This window comes from Lycium barbarum, chromosome 4 (assembly GCF_019175385.1).
Source record: "Lycium barbarum isolate Lr01 chromosome 4, ASM1917538v2, whole genome shotgun sequence".
Classification (NCBI taxonomy): Eukaryota; Viridiplantae; Streptophyta; class Magnoliopsida; order Solanales; family Solanaceae; genus Lycium; species Lycium barbarum.
Window position 1 is genome coordinate 4,024,157 of NC_083340.1, and position 21,963 is coordinate 4,046,119.

A 21,963-nucleotide genomic window follows, 5' to 3' on the forward strand; every position below is an offset into this window, starting at 1 on the left:
TACCCAAGTGTAATCTCATAAATGGGGAAAAAAACTCTCTACACAAATTCTTTGCCATTCTCAAAATTTGAACCCGACACATCTAATGATGAAGCATGAAGAAATTCTATGAGTATTAAATGTGTATATTTTTTGCTACACGTTAAATGTGTATGTCAATGTAATGTTTCTATATATATGGAAATCAAAAACATTTTCTCATGTAGTTGAACCAATACTTTAATATATTTTTTTATTTATAAGTGGCTCTCAGCCCAATATATGAGATGATATATGTTTTTTTGTTCCCTAAAATACACTAAACTATTTCAATGACAAAAAGATTTTTTTTTCTTTTCTATCTTATGGGTGAACTAATAAATTTAATATTCATTATAAACGATTCAACCCAAATTATCTGCAACTCGAGTTATTTTTCGTATGCACGAGATATATAATTTTTAACTTACTATTCATTTTAAAATCAAAATCACTGTGAAACTTGCTCTAATCCAACTGAAAATACCAACACAATTACTACTTGTTATAGAATGTTATGCTCTTTACTTAGTTTCAAAGGTAAAATCAGAATTTGAAGTTTATTACTCAGAAATTTTAACCATCTTACATTTTGAATTCTAACCTAATAAATTGTTCATATTAGGCATTACTTATGTTGAACCAAAGTTATTGGGTTCGGTCGAATTCGTAACATATGCTAGCTTCGGACCCGCTTAGTTTGATCTATGAACTTAAAATAATCAGCATAAGTTCTTTATATTTATAAATGGTTGGTTTAGTTCGATTAAATTTTAAGTTATCTCGTCAACACCAAATAAAACCAAAATATTGTCAATTTTTCATCTAACAACCCAGTCAAGTCAAGTCAATGTTGATTATTCAATTTTTTGGTTAAGAACAATACCTTGGCGTGCCAGCACGGTCTCAAGGGGCGCGTATAGTTGTTATGATTGCAGTGTAATTATTACGGAAAAAACTGTCTAGGGATTTTCGCTGATTGGCCCCTGGTTTTCTTGATCCCCAAGTTAAAAACAGTGGGCTGTAAAAAGTCAAGCTTCTCTAATGTGGCCCATATAGATATATGAACTTTCTGGACTTGCTAGTTACTTTGGGCCGAAGCATATGCACTGAGGCCCAAGTACAGTGGCAGATAAGAAATATATAAAACATGAATACCCGATTGTCGGGTCTCGATTTAAGCCTTATCCGCAAAGAGTAAAAAATTTACAAAGGTATCAATTTCGGAACAACGTCATGCATGCATGCACGTCTGAAGTTAAACTTTGTCAATGTGTGAAGTTTCATATGATCACATTCAACAACATATGGCTAAAGTTAAGTCTTTTTTGCCTGAACTTCAGCCATATGCTACTGAATTCAATCATTTTTGTATAAACTTCAGTCATATGTATTTCAAAAGACTTGCAAGAAAAAGCTAAAAATGAGTCCTCTAAGCTCCGAATTATGCTATATGTCTCTGCTGTCGTTGGAAGCCATTCAATGACATTATGCCCTTGCATATCACTTATGGGGTTGTTTATTTTGATCAACCACTCATTTTTTAGCCATACAATCAAATAGTGTAACTTGTTAAAAATTGCATGCGCTAACAACAAATCAATAAATTGTTAGAAGAGGCAATTTTCTGAATAATGGTACAATTGGAGTTAGCTTTCGCATACATCTAACTATTTCACTGGATACATGCTACCTTCCATCAGCTTCACAAGAGCTTACTCTATTAATTGCTATCTCGGGTTGACTTTCTTATACCTCGATTATCCTACCAAATACCTACTACATTCCACCATCTTCACAAGAACCCACTTATATTCATAGCGGTGTCAGGTTAATTTTCACATATCTCGATTATCTCACTAAATACCTGCTAACTTCCACCAACTTCACAAGAGCCTACCTATATACACGGAGGTGTCGGGTTAGCTTTCGTATACCTCAACTATTCCACCAGTTACCTGCTACTTTCCACCAATTTCAGGCGAGCCTACTTATATTCATGGGTGACATGACATCCGCTCATCTTGGTTCCTATTTTGTGATAAGGTTCGTAAAGAGGCTACTTTGCAGCTCTTCCGAACAAAAATTTACTGTGTGACTTGCAGGAAGATGAAACTCACTAAACTGAAAAAGCTAAGTCTTGTTTTTTTTATCAAATGACCCCTGGTATCCACCCCTTCAATCTTGACATGATAAATACCTACTAATTAATCTGCTCAAGCACAGTGAATAAAGCTGGTACTCTATTTTGTAACTAAACACTGCACTGTTGCAAATGTAGCTGCTACCTGTGGGCTGTGTAATAATAATGCAGCATCTACCTGTTAAAATTACAGTAAAATTTGCTGCTAAATGCAGATTATAGTCCCTCATATGGAACTTCATCTTTACAAGAATTTAACTCGGCACTGCTCGTCATGGTCTGTGCGCGTGAGAGAGAGAGGAGGCAGAAAAAGAGTCTAAAGCATAAACAAGTAAAGGTGCCAAGGTACATTTATTTTCTTTAACTTGACTATGTTACTGTTGTGGGGAAAATGTATGTCCCAGTGTATACAAATGCCATTTGAAAGCAGATTGATCAGATCTCCCAAAGGCAGAGCTGCATACGACGTTTCGGTCCATAGATACATGTTACATATTTTAATCTGGCTAGCTGGATTATTTGTCTCATGATAGACAAAATCGGCTGATATAACTCTCAAAAAGAAATTGAGAAATCATTTACTACACAGAAAAGGGCTGAATTGAAATGCACTCTCTCAAACAACTTCAGTAGAGAAGCTCCTCAAAGACAGGGTCAACGCTTTGTCCCCACTTCCCATGGTACAATTCCAAGAGCTTCTCAGCTGGTGTTACACCTAACAAAAATAATTGATGCATGTCAGGTACAAAGAACAGTTCAATTGAAATTCTAAACAGGTCTAGCAGTTTAAAGAATGTATTACTCCATCGATCCCACTTCATATGACGGTATTTGACTGGATCCAAAATCTAAGAAAGAGAGACTGACTTTTCTGTGGCTATAAAATCGTCATTTACAGTAAAATTGGAAGTTTCAAGTTAGACATGCGTAATTCTTTTTGGGAAAGACTAAAGACATGTGAAATGGGACAGAGGGAGTATCATTTTGGCATTGTGTTGTATCCAGAGAACAAGCAAAGAGATACTGACACAATTTCAAAAAGATAATCTCTCAACATAAATTTTAAGTAGCTAGGGGAAGTTACTTACCCGTTTTGACTACCTCGGTTACTTCATTCAAAAATCCCATTTCCTTAAAGCCTCTTCTCTCCAAGCCTTCCTGAAAATCAGAAAGCAACTAATAAGTTAGTAAACAAGTTGAAATATACATATACCAAGCCATGGAGCATTAGAAGCTTTAACCCACCTTTGCCAACTTGACAACATCTTGAGCAACGTGCTTAAGCAATCCATCTCGAAATGGTGTCTTCAGACCACTTTTTGGCACCTACTAGAAGGGGCGATATTAATCATCTCTAGTAATCCATATGATTTATGAAAACGACAAATCTGAACTGAAAATTAGAACTTGATCAAATGGAATTGCTTTTCAGATGTAAAGTCCATGGTCTCATCTCATTGCTTGTCCAAGATCCACAAGGACAAGAGCAAGCATATCTTAATATAGATAGGATTTCAGAGTTTAAAAAATAAAAATATAAAGGCCTATTCCAGTTCTCTCTTTTCTCAAGCATGAACATAAGGACCAATTCTAACATCTGACATTGAAATCATCAAGAAGATAACAAACTGAGATAACAGAAAGAAAAATGAATAATGAGTAATGACTACAACAGAGATATTGGATGTTTTCTCACACAATCATGTTAACAAGTTCCGAAGTTCAAATTTGACATCATGAGAAGGTAAAGGGCAACCCGGTGCACAAAGCATCCTGCATTAGCAGGGTCAGGGGAAGGGCCGCACGTCAAGGGGTGTGATGTAGATAGCCTACCCTAATGCAAGCATTAGTGGTTGTTTCCCTGGCTCGACTTCATGAGAAGATAGAAAACAAAAACAACGAATAAAAAAGGATTTATTACTTGATAATAAAACAATTTGATGGTACCATTCCGTTCCAAGAGTATGACAATACAAAGTCCAGACTAATGAGCCTTGGATACAACAACAACAACAACAACAACAGCCCAGTGAAATCCCACATCTTGGGGTCTGGGGAGGGTATAATGTACGCAGACCTTACTCCTACCAAGGTAGGATGGCTGTTTCCGAGAGACCCTCGGCTCAATAGAAGCATAAAAAGGGGGTCAGATAAGGTTAAAAGATTTAAAACGATATTGCAATGAAATAATGCAAGCGACACAGTAAAACAGGATAATCAAGGAATTCAAAGCGATATGAAAATGCAAATCACGAAAGCGGCACAGATAAAATAGAGTAATCAAAGTACAGAAAGTAGCAAATAATAACATAAATCAAAGCACAAGAAATTATAATGCGCTAATGCGCCTACTAATAAGGAAAGATAACGAGACTTATATACTAGCCTTCTACCCTAATGTGGGTCCTCCACACCTTCCTATCTAAGGTCATGTCCTCGGTAAGCTGTAACTGCGTCATGTCCTCGGTAAGCTGTAACTGCGTCATGTCCTGTCTAATCACCTCTCCCCAATATTTCTTTGGCCTACCCCTACCTCTTCTGAAACCATCCATGGCTAACCTCTCACACCTCCGCACTGGGGCATCTATGTCTCTCCTCTTCACATGCCCAAACCATCTCAGTCGCATTTCCCGCATCTTGTCTTCCACCGAGGCCACTCCCACCTTATCCCGAATAGCCTCATTTCTAATCCTGTCGCTCCTAGTGTGCCCACACATCCATCTCAACATTCTCATCTCGGCAACTTTCATCTTTTGAACGTGAGAGATCTTAACTGGCCAACACTCCGCCCCATACAACATAGCCGGTCTAACCACCACTCTGTAGAACTTGCCCTTCAGTTGTGGTGGCACCTTCTTGTCACATAGCACTCCTGAAGCTAGCCTCCATTTCATCCACCCTACCCCAATACGATGTGTGACATCATCGTCAATCTCCCCGCTGCCTTGCATGATAGACCCAAGGTACTTGAAACTACTTTTCTTTTGGATGGCCTGAGCACCAAGCCTAACTTCCACGCCAACCTCCTGGGGTGTCTCACTGAACTTACACTCTAAGTACTCTGTCTTGGTCCTACTCAGCTTAAATCCTTTAGACTCCAAGGTATGTCTCCAATCCTCCAGCTTAGCGTTAACTCCGCTACGAGTCTCATCGATCAGGACTATGTCGTCCGCGAAAAGCATACACCATGGCACCTCACCTTGAATTTGTCGCGTCAATCTATCCATCACCAAGGCAAATAAAAACGGACTAAGAGCTGATCCTTGATGCAACCCCATCACAACTGGAAAGTGCTCTGAGTCCCCTCCTACTGTCCTTACTCTAGTTTTGGCTTCCTCATACATGTCCTTGATCACCCTAATGTATGCTACAGGTACACCTTTAGCCTCCAAACATCTCCATAGGATTTCTCTTGGAACTAATGAGCCTTGGATGTATTAGCTAATTGCATATTAGGAGGAAATGCATGATTATTTATCTCACCATGATAATCTTCAATGAGAAAGCATACATTACCTTATTCCTCAACATCTCTCTTTCTTCTGCAGTCCAATCAGACGTCAGGTCCAAAACGCTTTGCAAAGACTCCTCATCGTAGAGTACACCCACCTGAAATTATCAAAAGAAAGATTAACTAAGCTATTTGGTTCAAAGTAGCCCATAATGCTGTAATAACAGTCCCAATACAAAGGACAAAGAGAAAGTAGTTCCTTTTTGTGGGAGGGGGAGGTTAGCACAACCATATTCCAATCTCCCTTTCCCTATTGCTTTTCTGACTGTTGGAGGTGGTTGGGCTTAAGCAGAACTTTGCTGCAACTACTATTATTTCTATCTCTAAGGTCACAAAGTAATACTAGCTTCTTCTTCTTCTCAATCTCTCTCTCTTTTTTTTTTTTCTTTCTTTTTTTTTTTTTTTAACAAAACAAAAAAACCAACATCATGAGCTCTAGAGAAACAGCTTTCATACCCAGAATGCAGGCAGTGCACACAACCTTCTCCAAGGCCCTCCATCAGCACCCCTCATTTCCAGATATCTTTTGAGTCTGACCTGATAAAGTCAACCCAAGTTCAAACTTCCATAAACTATACATAGACGAACCAACAGTAAAGGACATTTTTATTGGATGAAGCTCGCATACCTCAGGAAATATTGTTGTGAGGTGATTCTCCCAATCATTAAGAGTAGGATATTCGCCGGGAATTGGCGGAAGTTTTCCATTCATGAAGTCCTGCAACAATGTTGTTAAATAAGTACAAGAGAATGACATTTATAAATCTGTAATGTTGATAATTAACATACCCGGAAAGACAATCCAGCACAATCAACATACTTCTTCTTCCGATAGACAAAATACATAGGAACATCAAGTGCATAATCCACATACTGCTCAAACCTGTGCCCATTAAAACAGTAAGTGGTTGTTGTGACAATGAAGTTTAACAATGAAAGTTTTGGAGATGACAGAATGAATTCATTAACACTAAATACACATTTTCATTGATTTTTAACCCATTGCATAACTCTGTTGAACAACAGACCTCAAAGCAGGTTAGGACAACCCATTTCAAACTTCAATAAATTCTATCCATTTCCCGAACCTAACTCAAGTATATAATGTAGGACAAGTATATAACCAAAGGACCACGGGGAGGAAACATGCTTTCTTCTGACAAATAAAGAAGCCTTTCAAAGGTGACTGTCCCACAGCAGCAAGGGTAACAAAAAAGATGAACACACAATTCCAGCTAAAAATCAGTTGTGAACGCATAAATGGCTGTAATGAACCTCAACTCAGCATTCAAAAAGTGAAGTTGATTGCTAGTAAACAGGAATGTCTCCTCCATGTGGTCACAAGTACATATATTATGCACCAGCCCAACATATGTGGTTAAATAGGTTGAATTGCCTTTTTCTTTATAAGTAAAAAGGTTGAATGTTCTTTTTTTAGAAGAATTAGGTTAGACATATAAGCAGTTTAAGGTTTTCATCTTACAAGTACCACGAGAAAAAGAAAACGTTAATATGATTCCTAATGGCCCTACTATTTGGCCTACTTTAGCAAACATAATCTTGACTGAAGAAAGGAAGTAATATGTCATGACTCAAGAAACCATAAGAATTTTCCAAAATAAGAGAAGCTTACCCAAAAGAGTCATCAAAGACGAAGGGAAGCATCCCAGCGCGGTTATTATCTGTATCGGTCCAAATGTGGCTGGTGAAACAAACAAAGATCTGTTATGTACAACTCTTATTACAGTCCTCAGAGAAACAAGAACTGTAGTTTAATACACATACCTTCTCATGCTGAGAAAACCATTAGGTTTTCCTTCAGTGAAGGGCGAATTTGCAAAGAGAGCTGTAGCAATCTGTTTCATTATATAGTCAGATAACTACATAAACTTTCATGTAGAATGAGAAAGGACATAAAGGACAGGTTACATACAGGCTGCAAGGCAAGACCAGCACGAAACTTTCTGATCATGTCAGCTTCAGAACTGAAGTCCAGATTTACCTGTCAACAACATATTCGTAAATACTGGTTTTACTTACTAATGCATGTTACGATGCAGGGCATGACTTGGAGCCCAGACACACACACACACAAAAAAAAAGAGAGAGAGTCAAATATAGCTTTTGAATGCACAGGGGTATACAGTCCAATAGCCAAAGAGCAATGACATCCCATCAAAATGAAAGGAAATAAAGGAAGGAAAACAAAATCATTTCGCTTACCTGAACAGTGCATGTTCTAAACATCATATCCAGCCCAAGTGAGCCAACTTTGGGCATGTAATTTTTCATAATTTCATATCTCCCCTGAGTCAAAGTACTTTGTCAGTGAAAATACCAGCTGGTTGCAGATCTCAGAGGTCAAATTATACTTGAAAATAGCAAAAATTAGATAAATCTTTCAGAGCTAAAAACCAGATGACAGCACAAATAATGTTAAGGTGTGAGGAGAACATGATGTTGCATATAGCATAAAATATGAATAGCAGTAAATGGTGCAAACATTATTTTTAAACTACAGCTGCAAATCAAAACAACATACCACAATTCTAGCTTAGTTATAAATAAGTAAAGAACATCAAAATAAACTAGTGGGGGGAGACTATTTACAACAACATACCCAGTGTAATCCCACACGTGGGGTCTAGGGAGGGTAGGATGTATGCAGACCTTGCCCCTACCTTTGTGGGGTAGAGTGGGGGGAAACTATTTGCGATTCTAAATTGTGAAGACTCTGCTGGATAAAAAGGGTAGGTAAGATCTATTAACAATTTTCAATTATTGGAAAATAATTATTAGATCTGGTCCAAGGATCGGGTTTACAATTCACTTACTGTCAATTCAGAGATAAAAATGCTGACAGCCATATATTCTTCATTGCCCTATTGGTCAAATAGGAAAATCCACCATCTTCCTAACTACAATGTACTGTGCCAAGCAGAATGGTTAATTAAGCTTTTGAAAATCCTCTTCCTTCTGGATTGAAATCAAACACTGTTTCAACAGAACGAAACCACTACAAGAAGAACATGAAGTTTCATTCCCTTCGTCCTTTTATTACATACTTTGCTATTAATAAAAATTTGCTCTCTACCCTCACAAGGTAGGGGTAAGGTTGTGTGCACACCACCCTCCCCAGACCCCACTTATGGGATTACACTGGGTATGTTGTTCTTGTTGTTGTTGCTATTAACCATAATTTGCCTAATGGAGATGATGAATGATTAGCTCAAATCGAAAGTTTTACACCTTTATTTACATCTCCTCAATGTCTTTTAGAGAAGGGATAAAATGTGGACGAGCAACATCTGAACCGTCAATCTGAATGAGTAATCACTGGAACAATATCTCATCTGTCATCTCTTTGCCTCACAGAATCAATGATGATGAGACAAAGAAGACTTATTCCTCATTTTCATGATCATCAGGAGGCTTAGAAAGAAATTTCACTTCAAAAATAACTATGTGAAATAGGCATCTCTGAGAGGTTTGTTGGTGAAAAGATGACGTGTTGCAACGCGATGGGATCAGAGAGTTTGAGCACCGGGCTGCACTGTAATGAACCATGAAATTGCGATAGAAACAGACTTCTACAACACTTGACATGCTGAACCAATATGTGAAATGCTCATGTACAAAGCTTTTAACATCTTTTCACTGTTGAAATAGCAGTCTCAAAGAGATAAGATGCTAAGGTACCAGCATGCCAAACAAATTTTTTGGTTACAACATCGATCAGTATATCGTTTTTACCTTCGGCATTATTGGTATATCTTTCATCCCCCACTTTGGCTGGAATCCAATTCCTAAGAATCCAATTCCCATCTCCTCTGCGACAGCTTTAACCTGTGCCATTAAGTGAAAACTTTTACAACTCAGCAAAATTTTAAACTTTATCTGTGCAGCTTTTCCTGGGGTTGGGGGGAGGAAGGACCTACGTCCTTCAGCAAGCATACTATCAAGGAACATACTGTGAGAAAGCTCCAGAAATTGAAGATCAAGGACAGGAGTATGCAGGATCTTATTGATTATCAAAAAGACCTCAAAAGGTAAGACAATCCAAGAAACCAGATTGGTAGAAAGTTCCTTGGAAGCTTAAGAGAACTATGTTGTCGTATATATGTATTTTGGAGCAAATAATTCTGTTTGTATATATATATATATATTATTTGGAGATCTTTGTATAGATGCCTGGGTGCTTACTATAATACCCTGATGTATTACTAGAAAAAACAAATTAACTTTCATGATCTAAGAAACACAATGTCAAACTCACTTGAAGTTGACCTCCAAGCTCATTTGCAGTTTCAGTAATGTCCAACCAACAGAAAGGATATGTTTATCAACATGTTAAAGGACAATGCTCATACTCTTTGTTAAAGCGAGGAAAAGAAGAGATATGTGACCAAGAATCTCCACAAGCATACGTGGAACCCTGCTTTTGGTGATAAGATTGCTTGGGAAAGGTTGAGGTAGATAAAACAAAAGTCAAAGCTGAGATGAATAGCTTCTGTTATGTTGCCTCCAAATGGTCATTGAAAGACCAGTTTGGAAGTCCTAACTTACCTTGAACCCCAGCAATGTTATTTTGCAGCAAGATGTTCTAATACAATTCTAAGACTCTGTTGAGAAGTACCAGAACTAGAATCTCTAGTGTAATAAGTCACCAGCCAACTCCTGAAGCAAAAGTGGCCGACTGCTAGGATTTCTCTAACTCAAAAAAATAAAATTCCCTTTTATTCCAAGCCAAGTTAACCCATAATTAAATTTGCCTTACATGTCCTCCCTAGAGCAGTTTATAGTTCAAAAGAACCTAATTATCCAATACTTCATTTAAAAGAAAATTAATGGAGTTTCAAAAGTACAAACCTGGTAGAGATGCGAATTGACCTCTGCACAAGTTTGATGCAGTGTTTCAAGCGGTGCACCACTAAGCTCAAACTGGCCACCAGGTTCCAATGATATATTTTGCTTTCCCTGTGCGAAGGCATTGCAAATTTAACCACCAATTATGTTAATGTAAAGTCTGAACAGTTACTACAGACTTACACTTGAGAACAAAAGTAATCAGGAAATTATGTTTCTATCCATTCTAGAATATTTAAAGTTTGCATGGCACCAAGTTCACGTTCTACCTGTTTCAGGCCAATAATCTTGTCACCCTCCAGTACTTTTTCCCAATCAAACCGCTCAGCAATACCATTTAGTAAGTCGGCTATTTGTTCATACTTCATGGGTCGCAGAGTTCCAAACTCGAAACCAAACTTCTCATGTTCAGTGCCTATCCTGCTCATTGAGTTTTCACAGAATAAGAAAAGTTGAACTGATTAATATTAGTTTAAATCCAGACGCACAGTCAAGTAAAATGAGATATCCCAATAATTTGTGAAGCAGAATCCTAGCTACCACATTTATGCAAAAATACCCGATCCACGGAAAATGGCTCCCAAAATCCAGCATCATATATTTTAGTACCAAAATTTCAACAATTCAATTTTTTGCAAGAAAATTACAAATAGCAGCATCCTAGGAAATACATTACTGTTTCCAGTTATTGAGTTGCCCAAATGGTCTACTTGTTAGTTCAATCAAGAAGACCAGTATCAAGTCCTAATTCTGTCGTACGCACATTTTAAAAGGCATGACAGTAAGAACTTATTTTTGAAATGGAAAGTGAAAACTTACACACAATAATGACATACGAAAAGTATAAAATACATTTACTGTATCAGAATTCAGACACTATAACAGAAGCTGAAGAAAGAGCAACTGCATAACAAATGAGCTGTATAACAAAAATACACAAGTGATGAAGATTGATCCATAAATTACTCAAGATACTTGAAAGACAATCAAGGCATATGTGGTGAGACTTTAAGACAACCTCGTAGGAGACATTGAATGTAACCAGCTTTCATAGGCGGAGAGCAAAAAGCAACTTTTGATTCAAATTAGAGAAATCCTGAGCTTTATCCGCTTCAGTTCATTAAGGTATCATTATAGCCTTCTAAATAGTCAGAGTGACAAACAAATCTACTTATAAAGGACAAACGAGAAACTGATTATTCATCTTTTTGGTGAACCATATGCGACTGAAATTTAAGCAAATTAAGAAGAGCTTAACTTCGAACCTCCATTTTTCTTTGGATTTGCATCCAGAAGCAAGATATGCTACAAGGTCTTCTTTTGTTAATGGCTCTGCTGCAACAACGGCATCCTCTGTTGGAGGACTTGCAGCAACAATTTCCAGGTGTCCTCGTCTACGTTCCACTCCTATACGATCCAAATAATTCCCTTGCACTCGTCTTGAGGAATTCCAAGAAGAACATATCTCCTTCATCTTGAACATCTCCACATTGTTCGGGATGTTGCTATTCCCACCTATACATCTTATCCTTTCAGAGTAAATGCAATGTGAAGAACCTGCCTGAGACATCAAGGCCATGCTTTGTGCCTGAAAAACACAGGAGGAACTGATGTCAACAAATTTTAACAAGAATGTTATACCATTTGAGTGGACACGAAATTCAGATTATAGATTGACGTGTATTAATTAGTAACAGAAGAGGATATTAAAATAATAATAGAATAGTACTTTTGATGGGAAACATCAAATGAAATTTACTTGATTAGTTGAATAAATTTGAACTATTGAAATTTGTAGAAGTTGTATAATAAAGACATTAGTGAAATAGTGCCAAACCTTTCAGGACGTCTTAACATAAAATAGTGTTGTACAAATTAGAATGCCCGTCAAATTGAACACAACAATTTAGAGCCTCAGGTAGAAAAAACACAGCATTATTCTTATACCAATTCTATGACACACAGAAAGATAAACCTCTCGCTTCTTGGTGAAGCACGAGCATAGTTGTATACAATTGAATAGGGCCAACCCAACTACCCAGCAGGTTCAATCACCAATAGGGATGGATATTAACGTTAATATGTACTATAGAAGCAACATAAGATTTGAATCACAATAACAATAATTAAAAAAAACATCACAGCGATCTACAATTTTACATACTGTACACTCCCCCCTTCTCATTCCATATCTATACGGACACAATAAAGAAAATGGGGCTTGATATTGCTATGCTGAATTTATTACGCTTGGATCCCAGATCGTTAAATGCAACCTTACACAATGCCATTTCACTTGACACTTAAAATTACTGGGAGGAACTATAAAAACTGAAACTTGTATAGCAGTCTAGTCTATGATACAAGTATTGAGCACATTATAAAAGCATTTATCTTTTTCTTCTTTCTAGTTTGGTGCGTGTCATTCACATTTGAATCCAGTCAATCCACTCAGGTTACTTGAACTACATGTATAAAATTCGAATCTTTGATCAATACCATCAACACCCATGTGGCAATTAACAAGAATTACTACAAAACTAACAAGACCATGAAACAAAAACTAAGAAAAATCATGGGTTTTGCAGAAAAACTGAATCTTGATTAACAAAACCAAGTTAAAAAGAGAAAAATAAACAGTACATGCTACAATAACAGAGAAAAAAACATGGGTATTGCAGAAAATTTGAATCTTGATTAAACAAAACCAACTTAAAGTGACAAAAATAAACAGACCATGCAACAATAAAAGAGAAAAAACCATGGGTATTGCAGAAAAATTGAATCTTGATTAACAAAACTAACTAAAATCAGCATAAAGGTGGCAAAAACTGATACCTTGGCTCAGTAAGGAGAAAAAAATTGTAGGGTTTGTTTGTTCTAAAGAAGTGACTGGAAATTGAAAGAAACTTTTCAAGATATATATAGCAATCAATTGGGTGTCACCAAAATGATTTTGATGTTTTTTCTGGTGTACTGGGGCGGCTACTACAGCATTATCACTCCCATTTCTTTAATTTTTCTTTGTTTATTATTTATATTGTGTTGAGCTTTGGGGTGAGTACTGTATTTCAGGTTGAATGAAAAAGAATGGCTAATGTAGCACGGGGAACTAAAAGGTGCGGCGCTATCCATTGTTTTAACAGTGGTCCCTCTTGCTTTCTTATGACAAGACTAGCTATCATAAAGATTGGTACAAAATGATGTATTTGTTGACAATTTATGTGCCAAATCTTTTTGATAAACTAGATACCAGAGCCCCTATATTTATAATTTTATTCAACATATTTTTATAATTTTATTTTTATGTAATTATAAAAAGAATTGATATATTTTATAATTTTTTTTGAAAGTCACATATGTAAAGATAGAAATTTTGGGAGCACGGATTCAATAATTTGTGCCATGATGTTATTTTTTGTTTCAGTTAGTTTATATGACTTTATTTAAGAAAAAAGATAATAGACACTTTTTAAACTACGCGTTAATTAAATTTGAACCAGAATTTCAAAACTATTTGAATTTTTAACTACTTCTAAGTACGGAAACGTCATTTGAACTACCATTCCCCTAGGCTAAGACGTGAATTTTTTTATAGGCATAGATGCGGTATAAGATTTCTATCCTTTTTTTTTACTTAACCTGTCATAAGTATGTACTAATAAATTATTTTGGCTATTATGGTGCTCCGTATATAATTAGAAACTTAAGACATTAGAAAATGCGTTTTGAGAATGTAATACCCATCTTAGTTTCTTTTTAGGATATTAAACAGCATTGCAATAAACATCCAAGTAATTTATTTTATCAGTTGTAACAATATTCAATTAGTTTGATTATAGAATTACAGTTGGTGAGGTAAGATATCACCCATGGAACTACAAAATGTAATCAGTTGTAATAGTAACTTTTAAAAAATGAAGCTTGATAATAATATATTTAGAACTACTTTTGAAAAATTAATCATCATTATTGAGTTAATGGGTGATACTTTGAGAATTACATGGATATTGCTTGATCTTTTAATATAGGGTCCACATTTTTTTATTTTTTTTATATTGCTTGATTTTTAAAATATGGGGTTCACGTTTTTTTTAAAAAAAAACATGAGTTGGAGGTGGACGACGAAACCACCTCCAAACTCATGCTTATATATAGTATAAATGAATACTTAACCGCATCGAATATCAGGTAAATTTTTTGTTCTAAATTATCTTAATTTGATTAGGCATTCAAAATTTAAGAAATAAAAACGAAAGTTTTGAATCTTGTAGTCTTAAATTTAAGATGTGCCTAATGTACTTAAATGTTGTTTGAATCTTATAATTTTAAACTTGTAATATATGATATTTAAATTGTCAACTTACTATATATAGACATACACTCTTTTTTGGATATACCTGAAAGGAAAGCAAGACACTTAAATTGGGATGGAGTGAGTGCAATTCAATGATTTAATGAGATAAAACTTGTATATTACTTAATCATGTTTAATTTAAGAAAATTATGTACAACAATATGTCAAGCATCCACTACTAATAACAATAACATGCCCAATGCATTTCCACATGCGGGTATGGAGAAAGTAGAGACTATGCCGTACCGATAAAAAGACTATTTTCGACAGATTCTCGGCTCAAGTAACACATAATAAATCAATTTGAATAAAACATCTAGTAATTTGTATAAACTCCAAATGTTACAGATAAATTTTTACCAATCTTTTATACTCTACTAATTCACCTCCTCCTCACCGAAGGGAGGTGTTAAGAAGCATATTTATAAGGATTTAATTAGTTACTATAATTAAAGTTTAATGAATTTTTACATTATCAACGTAATTTAATATTTCGAATATTTTTATTTATTATTTAGTTTAAGGTTATTAATAAATATTTATGCATATAATTATATGCTGTCACATTTAAGTTACATAATGATATTAAAATATGTGTTTATATCATTAGTGCATGAAATATAAACTGTATAAATAATAGTTTCGTCCATCCACCAAATCTTATTTTGGATGGTTTTAGAGATTGCAGCGACACACAAATTGAGAATTACTGTCGTACGGATAACTACGAATGGTGCTTACCTTTACAAATGCAAGTGTTGACGCATTTGTAATCTAAAAATTATATATTTGTCATCGATTGTTGATGTTGAGATCATTGTAACAATAGTCGTCATTGATAGATGAAGTTTTTATCCTTATAATCCAAATTTGATACTTGTCATCAATTGACGAAGTTCATTAGTAGTTCATGAAAGTGCAAGAGGGGGGGGGGGGGGGGGGGGGTGAATTGTAAAAAATTTCGATCTGTTAGTCGACTACTTACTCAGTGAATGCTAAAGTAAGGTGCAAAAAATAAATGGCACAAATATTTTATACTGGTTCAGATTCGATGTGAATCCTAGTCCAGTCCCCTTGGGTTGCAAGAGTGTTCTCTACAGCTCTTTTATAAAAGTTTGGTACAATGGAGGTTTTGAATGAAGTTCCTACGTCTACACTCAAATCACTCAAATTCTTTTTGATACAAAGCCTCACAAGCTATACTGTAACTCTCCTTTCTTTTTTTGTTACACTATAAATCACTCAGACAAACAATGTTTATTAAAAGTAAAGCAGAGCACTTGAGGGAATGAGACTAAGCATAGTTCGACTGGTATGCGAAGCAGCCCTTTTATGGCAGTTTAGTCTCTTCATGCAGAGTAATCAACCCAAGGGATTTGATCCTTGGAAAAAAGAATTAGTGATCCTATTTCCAAGAATAAGGCTGGGGCTGTTGCTTCTTTCCTTGTACGATGAGGCCGCATTAACAGTTGACAAGATTGTTACACCCCATGGAATATTCCTTCTTTAATGGCACAGATATCATTTCCTTCGTTGAACTGATTTTGTACTGCTGGAGAGTACCTAGTCAGCTGCCACAATATCCGCAGTATCCATTTGTAGGGCAAGGAAGATTTCACCGAGTTTGTGTAAGCCCTTCTCGTTTGGGCTGCCTTGTAGGCTGGGATGGGCTGCCTTGTGGGCTCTCTTATTGCTTGCGTGATTCAATTGTTTTAGCTGCACAAATAAAATTGTCATCAGAAAAACTTGACACTAACAATCTCCCCCTTTTTTAGGATGACAATTTTAAATGAGATGTAGTCAACTTCCCTGTGGTGGATGCTCCCCCTGAATAGGTGCAGTCAATTTCCCTGTGGTGGATGCTTCCCCTGAATAGGTGGAGGCTCCCCCTGAATAGTTGACTGTCTATTTTCTCCCCCTTTGGCATCACTCAAAAAAACCACATAAAACAATGCTATAGAGAGAGACACAGATGATATATAGGCATAGAACATGATAACCAAGCAGCACAAAAAGAGTAAACCACAGTTCAAACACCAAAACAACGACCTCAAGGTCCAAAAAAAAAACATTGTTTAAACAGACCAAAGGATAGCCAGATTAAAAAGAACTACTCCTGGCGTCGGAATATTGGACGACGAAGGAAATAAGCCAAGGTATTCACAATAGCATCCTTCATTTCAGTCAACGGAGTAGTGAGACGCTCAGGCATAGCAGCAACACTAGCTTGAAGCTTGGCGGACAATTTGACAGCTTCCTTTATCACAGCATCCAGTTTGAGCCGCAACTTAGAGACATCAGTACCCGTTTCCTTTGTCGTATCGCGAATTTTCTCCACTTGAAACAAGGTGGATGCCATTAGGTCCTTGATGGACTCAATCTTCTCATCCATAGAGGAAAGTTTGGAGAGAAGGTCTGCATAACATTCAGCAGAGACGACAGAAGGGTCTGATTTTTTTGTTTTGGTGGAGGGACCAGGTTGAGATGCATCATAGACCTCTTTGAGCACCCAAGAGTCATTGCTCAAGACATACCCCATACTACCAAATGCCCTAGAGTTGTAACATTTCTTAACAAGAGTAATGGGATGGTCGACTAAGTCAATTTTGTGGACTTCAAGTATGCGAGAGATGAGCATACCATATGGGAGACTAGAGGGATTTGACGCACACTCAATCATATAGTTGATGACTATGAAGGACAAGTTTATTTTCTTTTTGGAGAGAAGGCAAAATGCAAAGATAGCATCACGCTAGGAAATAGTCGAGTAGGACCCAGCACGAGGAACAATGGTAGTCACAACCATATGAGCCAACACACGAGCCTCAAAAGAGATGTTAGACGGACCAATTTGAGCAGGGACAGAGGTGGAATTAGAAAGGGCTTTCTTAACCTCATCAAAGGAGACCTTAAGAGATTCAGGCCAGAAATTCTTTGGGATTTCGGAAAACCTAGAACAGGAGCAACCAAGAATAGAATCAAGGACAGAGCAATTTAATACAATGTGGGTACCAAGGACCATAGTTTCGAGTTCATTAGCTTTAGATGACCGGAGATTTGCATAAAACATACGAACAGGGGTTTCATACACATGAGGAGGGGTTGCGAAAAAAATTTCCCAACCTTGATAGACAAATAAATGTTTTATCTTACAACACAGAGAAAGCATATGGTCAAGATCAATAATCCTACCAGAGACAATGGTTTTGTCTTCAAGAGACGAGAAGAGTTCCTGATGGTGGTCATCCCAAATTGTTTTTCGAAGATCAATGGGTTTTTTAGTAATGGTTTTGAGTTTCTTTGAAGAGGTTGAACATGCAGCATCACCGAAAGCGCGCTTGCCAAGATTGCAAATTGGAATCGAGTCAGAGTCGTCCGAGAAAGAGGAATGGCTGGAGTTCGAGTCGTGAGGAGCAGTGGAGATGCTCTTACCAATGTCCTTTAGCCTGGAACTTTGGCGGGTGGAGAGAAGGTGGGTTTTCTGAGATTTTGCCATTGAAGAGATGAGAAGGAGGGTTTGGCGGGGAAAGATGAAGATGAAGAAGAGAAGAGAAAGAAGAAGAAGGTTTTATGGGAATATGTAAGAAAGTGGAAAGGATTTTATGGGGAAGGTAAAAAAGTAAAACATGGGAAGATGGGACGGTCATAATGGGAATGAAGTACAATTTATGGCAAGAATTGTGAGTAGTCGAAAATTTTGGCACGATTTACCAAAAGAAATTATACAGATTTGTCAATAATCCCCAAAGATTTTCTTAGCATGCAGAAACGTTCTTCAAGAAGAGGTTTAGTAAAAATATCAGCTAGTTAGTTTTCAGTGTTAACAAAAACTATTTCAAAATCTCCCTGAGCAACATGATTTATGATAAAATGATGCTTAATATCTATATGTTTGGCCATAGAATGATGCACAGGATTTTTGGACGGACAGATAGCACTCGAATTATCACAGAAAATCTTTATAGGTTTAAAAAACAAGTCATAATCACTTAGTTGATAAGACATCCAAATTAACTGTGTGCAACATTGACCAACAACAATGTATTCAGCCTCAGTGGTAGAGAGGGAGACTGATCCCTATTTTTTGCTATTCCAGGAAATAAGAGATTTTCCTAGAAGCTGGCAAGTACCACTGGTACTTTTTCAATCATCTTTATCACCTGCAAATTCTGCATCTGAAAAACCTTCAAGTGTAAAATCGTTGGTGTTAAGATACCATAAACCATAGTTAGTTGTTCCATGAAGGTACCTAATGATACGCTTAACAGCAGTAAGATGAGATTCCTTTGGATCAGCTTGGAATCTAGCACACCTGCACACACTAAACATAATATCCGGTCGACTAGCAGTTAGGTAAAGCAGCGATCCAATCATACCGCGATACTTAGTTTCATCAACAGGTTTTCTTGTCTCATCCTTATCAAAAGAACAAGTAGGACTCATTGGAGTTCCCATAGCTTTTGAGTCAGACATCCCAAATTTTTGAACGAGTTCTTTAGCATACTTTGCTTGACATATAAATATTCCACTGTCAGTTTGATGAATTTGTAGTCCCAAGAAGAATTTTAATTCTCCCATCATACTCATTTCGAACTCGCTTTGCATAAGATCAGAAAATTCCTTGCACATAGAAGGGTTAGAGCTTCCAAAAATAATATCATCAACATATATTTGTATAATGAGATTTCCTAAGGAGGATCGTTTTATGAAAAGAGTTGTATCGATCTTTCCTCGGAAAAAGTCGTGACTTACCAAGAAGGAGCTTAAGCGATCATACCATGCCCTAGGGGTTTGTTTAAGACCATATAAAGCCTTACTTAATTTAAAAACATGATAGGGAAATTTTGAATTTTCAAAACCTGGCGGTTGTTTGACGTACACTTCTTCTTCAATGAACCCATTTAGAAAAGCACTTTTGACATCCATTTGAAAAAGTTTGAATTTTTTAAAAGAAACATATGCGAGCAAAATTCTAATGGATTCCAACCTGGCAACAGGAGCAAAAGTTTCATCATAGTCAACTCATTCCTATTGTGAGTATCCTTGAGCAACAAGTCGGGTTTTGTTTCTAACTACTTCTCCGGCCTCATTTAGCTTGTTCCTGTATACCCATTTTGTGCCAATGATTGAAGCATTCTCAGGTTTGGGAACTAGATTCCACACCTTGTTCTTTTCAAATTGATCAAGTTCCTCTTCCATAGCCTTTACCCAGTATTCATCTTTTAAGGCATCACCAACTTTCTTTGGTTCATATTGAGAAATAAGAGCCAGATTTACATTATTTTTACTAGATGCTCTAGTTTTCCTCCCTTCATTGATGTGTCCAATAACAAATTTCTTTGGATAGTCAGGTTCGCTTCTCCATTCATTTGGAACTGTTCCAATAGTAACATCAGTCGACTGAGGTGCATCAGAAGTCGACTCACAGTGTGCCTTTTCTTCAGTGGGTCTTGTAACCACTGTAGTAAGTATTTGACTGTCTTCTTCATCTGCAATTTTTCTTTTCTCGGCCAGGTGATTAGTATCATCAAATACAACACGAATAGACTCTTCAATAGATAAAGTACGTTTGTTAAAAATTCTATATGATCTACTAGTAGGAGAATAACCAAGAAATATACCTTCATCACTTCGATGATAAAACTTACCAAGATTTTCCTTCCCATTATTGTGAACAAAGCACTTACATCCAAAAGGATGAAAGTAGCTAATATTTGGTTTCTTACCCGTCCATAGCTCATAAGGAGTTTTCTTGAGAATTGGTCTGATTAGACACATGTTCAAAATATGACAAGCTGTACTTACCGCTTCGGCCTAAAAGTGATGTGGTAAGCTTGTTTATATGATCATTGTTCTTGCCATATCTTGAAGGGTTCTGTTCTTCCGTTCAACTACACCATTTTTTTGCGGAGATCGAGGTGAGGAGAAATTGTGTGTGTACCCTTGATCATTGCAGAATTCTTCAAAAGCTTTATTTTCGAATTCTCCTCCATGATTACTTCTAATGGAAGTGATGTAATATCCTTTCTTACGCTGAATTTTCTCACAGAAAAACTTCAAATTCTTCAGAGTATCATCTTTATGAGCAAGAAATATTACCCAGGTGAAACGAGAGAAATCATCTATTATAATAAAGGCGTACATTTTTCCTCCAATGCTAGCAGTTCTAGTAGGACCAACTAGATCCATATGAAGTAGTTGCAAAGGCTTTGATGTAGACACAATATCTTTCGAACTAAAGGAATTTATAGTTTGTTTACCTTTTTGACACGAATCGCATAAATGATCTTTAGTGTAGTTGAGTTTTGGCAATCCTATTACAAGATCATTTCTTGCTAGTTTTTTTAATTAATCGTATACTAGCATGCCCAAGCTTCTTGTGCCACATCCACGGATCTTCTCCCATTGATGCCAGGCATATATGACCTTTAGGATTTTTGACAGAGTCCAAAGTGTACACATTTTTGTTTCTGCTTCCAGGATGAATCTTTATCCCAGAGGAGTCTTCTATGACACAACCTGATTTACTAAATCTTATCTCAAGATCTGAATCACATGGCTGACTTACACTTAACAGGTTATACTTAAGTCCCTTTACCAACCAAACATTTGAAATGTCACAAGAATTATCAAAAGTAATAGTACCAATACCAATTACCGTTCCAGTTGAGTTGTCTCCAAAGGTTACCAATCCTCCATCAAAGTCAGCGACTAATTTGAATAGACTTTTGTCGCCTGTCATATGTCTTGAACACGCACTATCTAGATACCATTTTCCCTTTTTCCTTTTCTTGTGGTGTTCCTGCAAGATAGAATATTTACTCTTGTTTAGGTACCCAAGAGTTCTTGGGTCCTTGATGGTTAGTTTCAAAATGCTTATTTTTCTTGGGTTTCCATACCCAACCAGGTGCAGTGGAAAACCGAAATCTACAGTTATGATAGTTATGGCCGAGTTTTCCACAACAAAAACATGTTTGAAAAGGTTTTCCTTCCACTTTATAGGGATCGGTTGATCTATGTATTCCAGACTTCCTTTCAGTCGACTTAGAGGTTCTAGTTGACTTATCA

The 21,963-nt window shown here is 36.6% G+C and overlaps 1 protein-coding gene and 1 non-coding gene across 2 annotated transcripts; both read right to left on the reverse strand.

Moving 5' to 3' along the window:
- Positions 1–2,485: 2,485 nt before the first annotated feature.
- Positions 2,486–13,642, reverse strand: LOC132634894 (glutamate--cysteine ligase, chloroplastic). Its single transcript, XM_060351036.1, has 16 exons — positions 13,377–13,642; positions 11,804–12,126; positions 10,808–10,958; positions 10,542–10,649; positions 9,426–9,518; positions 7,896–7,979; positions 7,606–7,674; positions 7,458–7,528; positions 7,306–7,374; positions 6,462–6,555; positions 6,301–6,390; positions 6,129–6,209; positions 5,678–5,770; positions 3,407–3,487; positions 3,250–3,319; positions 2,486–2,876 (listed from the first exon to the last, which is right to left on the reverse strand). The coding sequence occupies exons 2-16, from the start codon at positions 12,115–12,117 to the stop codon at positions 2,788–2,790; spliced, it is 1,557 nt and encodes a 518-aa protein (XP_060207019.1). The 5' UTR covers positions 12,118–12,126; positions 13,377–13,642; the 3' UTR covers positions 2,486–2,787.
- LOC132639026 (small nucleolar RNA snoR111) lies at positions 8,964–9,090 on the reverse strand. Its single transcript, XR_009582073.1, has one exon. It is a non-coding gene; the product is annotated as a small nucleolar RNA snoR111 (small nucleolar RNA).
- Positions 13,643–21,963: the final 8,321 nt, after the last annotated feature.

What these genes read in the sequence shown, in the direction of transcription:
- LOC132634894 (XM_060351036.1), bottom strand. Translation starts at nt 12,117, where the DNA reads ATGGCCTTGATGTCTCAGGCAGGTTCTTCACATTGCATTTACTCTGAA. An exon ending in ATGTTGTCAAGTTGGCAAAG is followed by an intron (nt 3,320 to 3,406) that starts GTGGGTTAAAGC and finishes TCTGATTTTCAG; the next exon opens with GAAGGCTTGGAGAGAAGAGG. An exon ending in AACCGAGGTAGTCAAAACGG is followed by an intron (nt 2,877 to 3,249) that starts GTAAGTAACTTC and finishes TATTTTTGTTAG; the next exon opens with GTGTAACACCAGCTGAGAAG.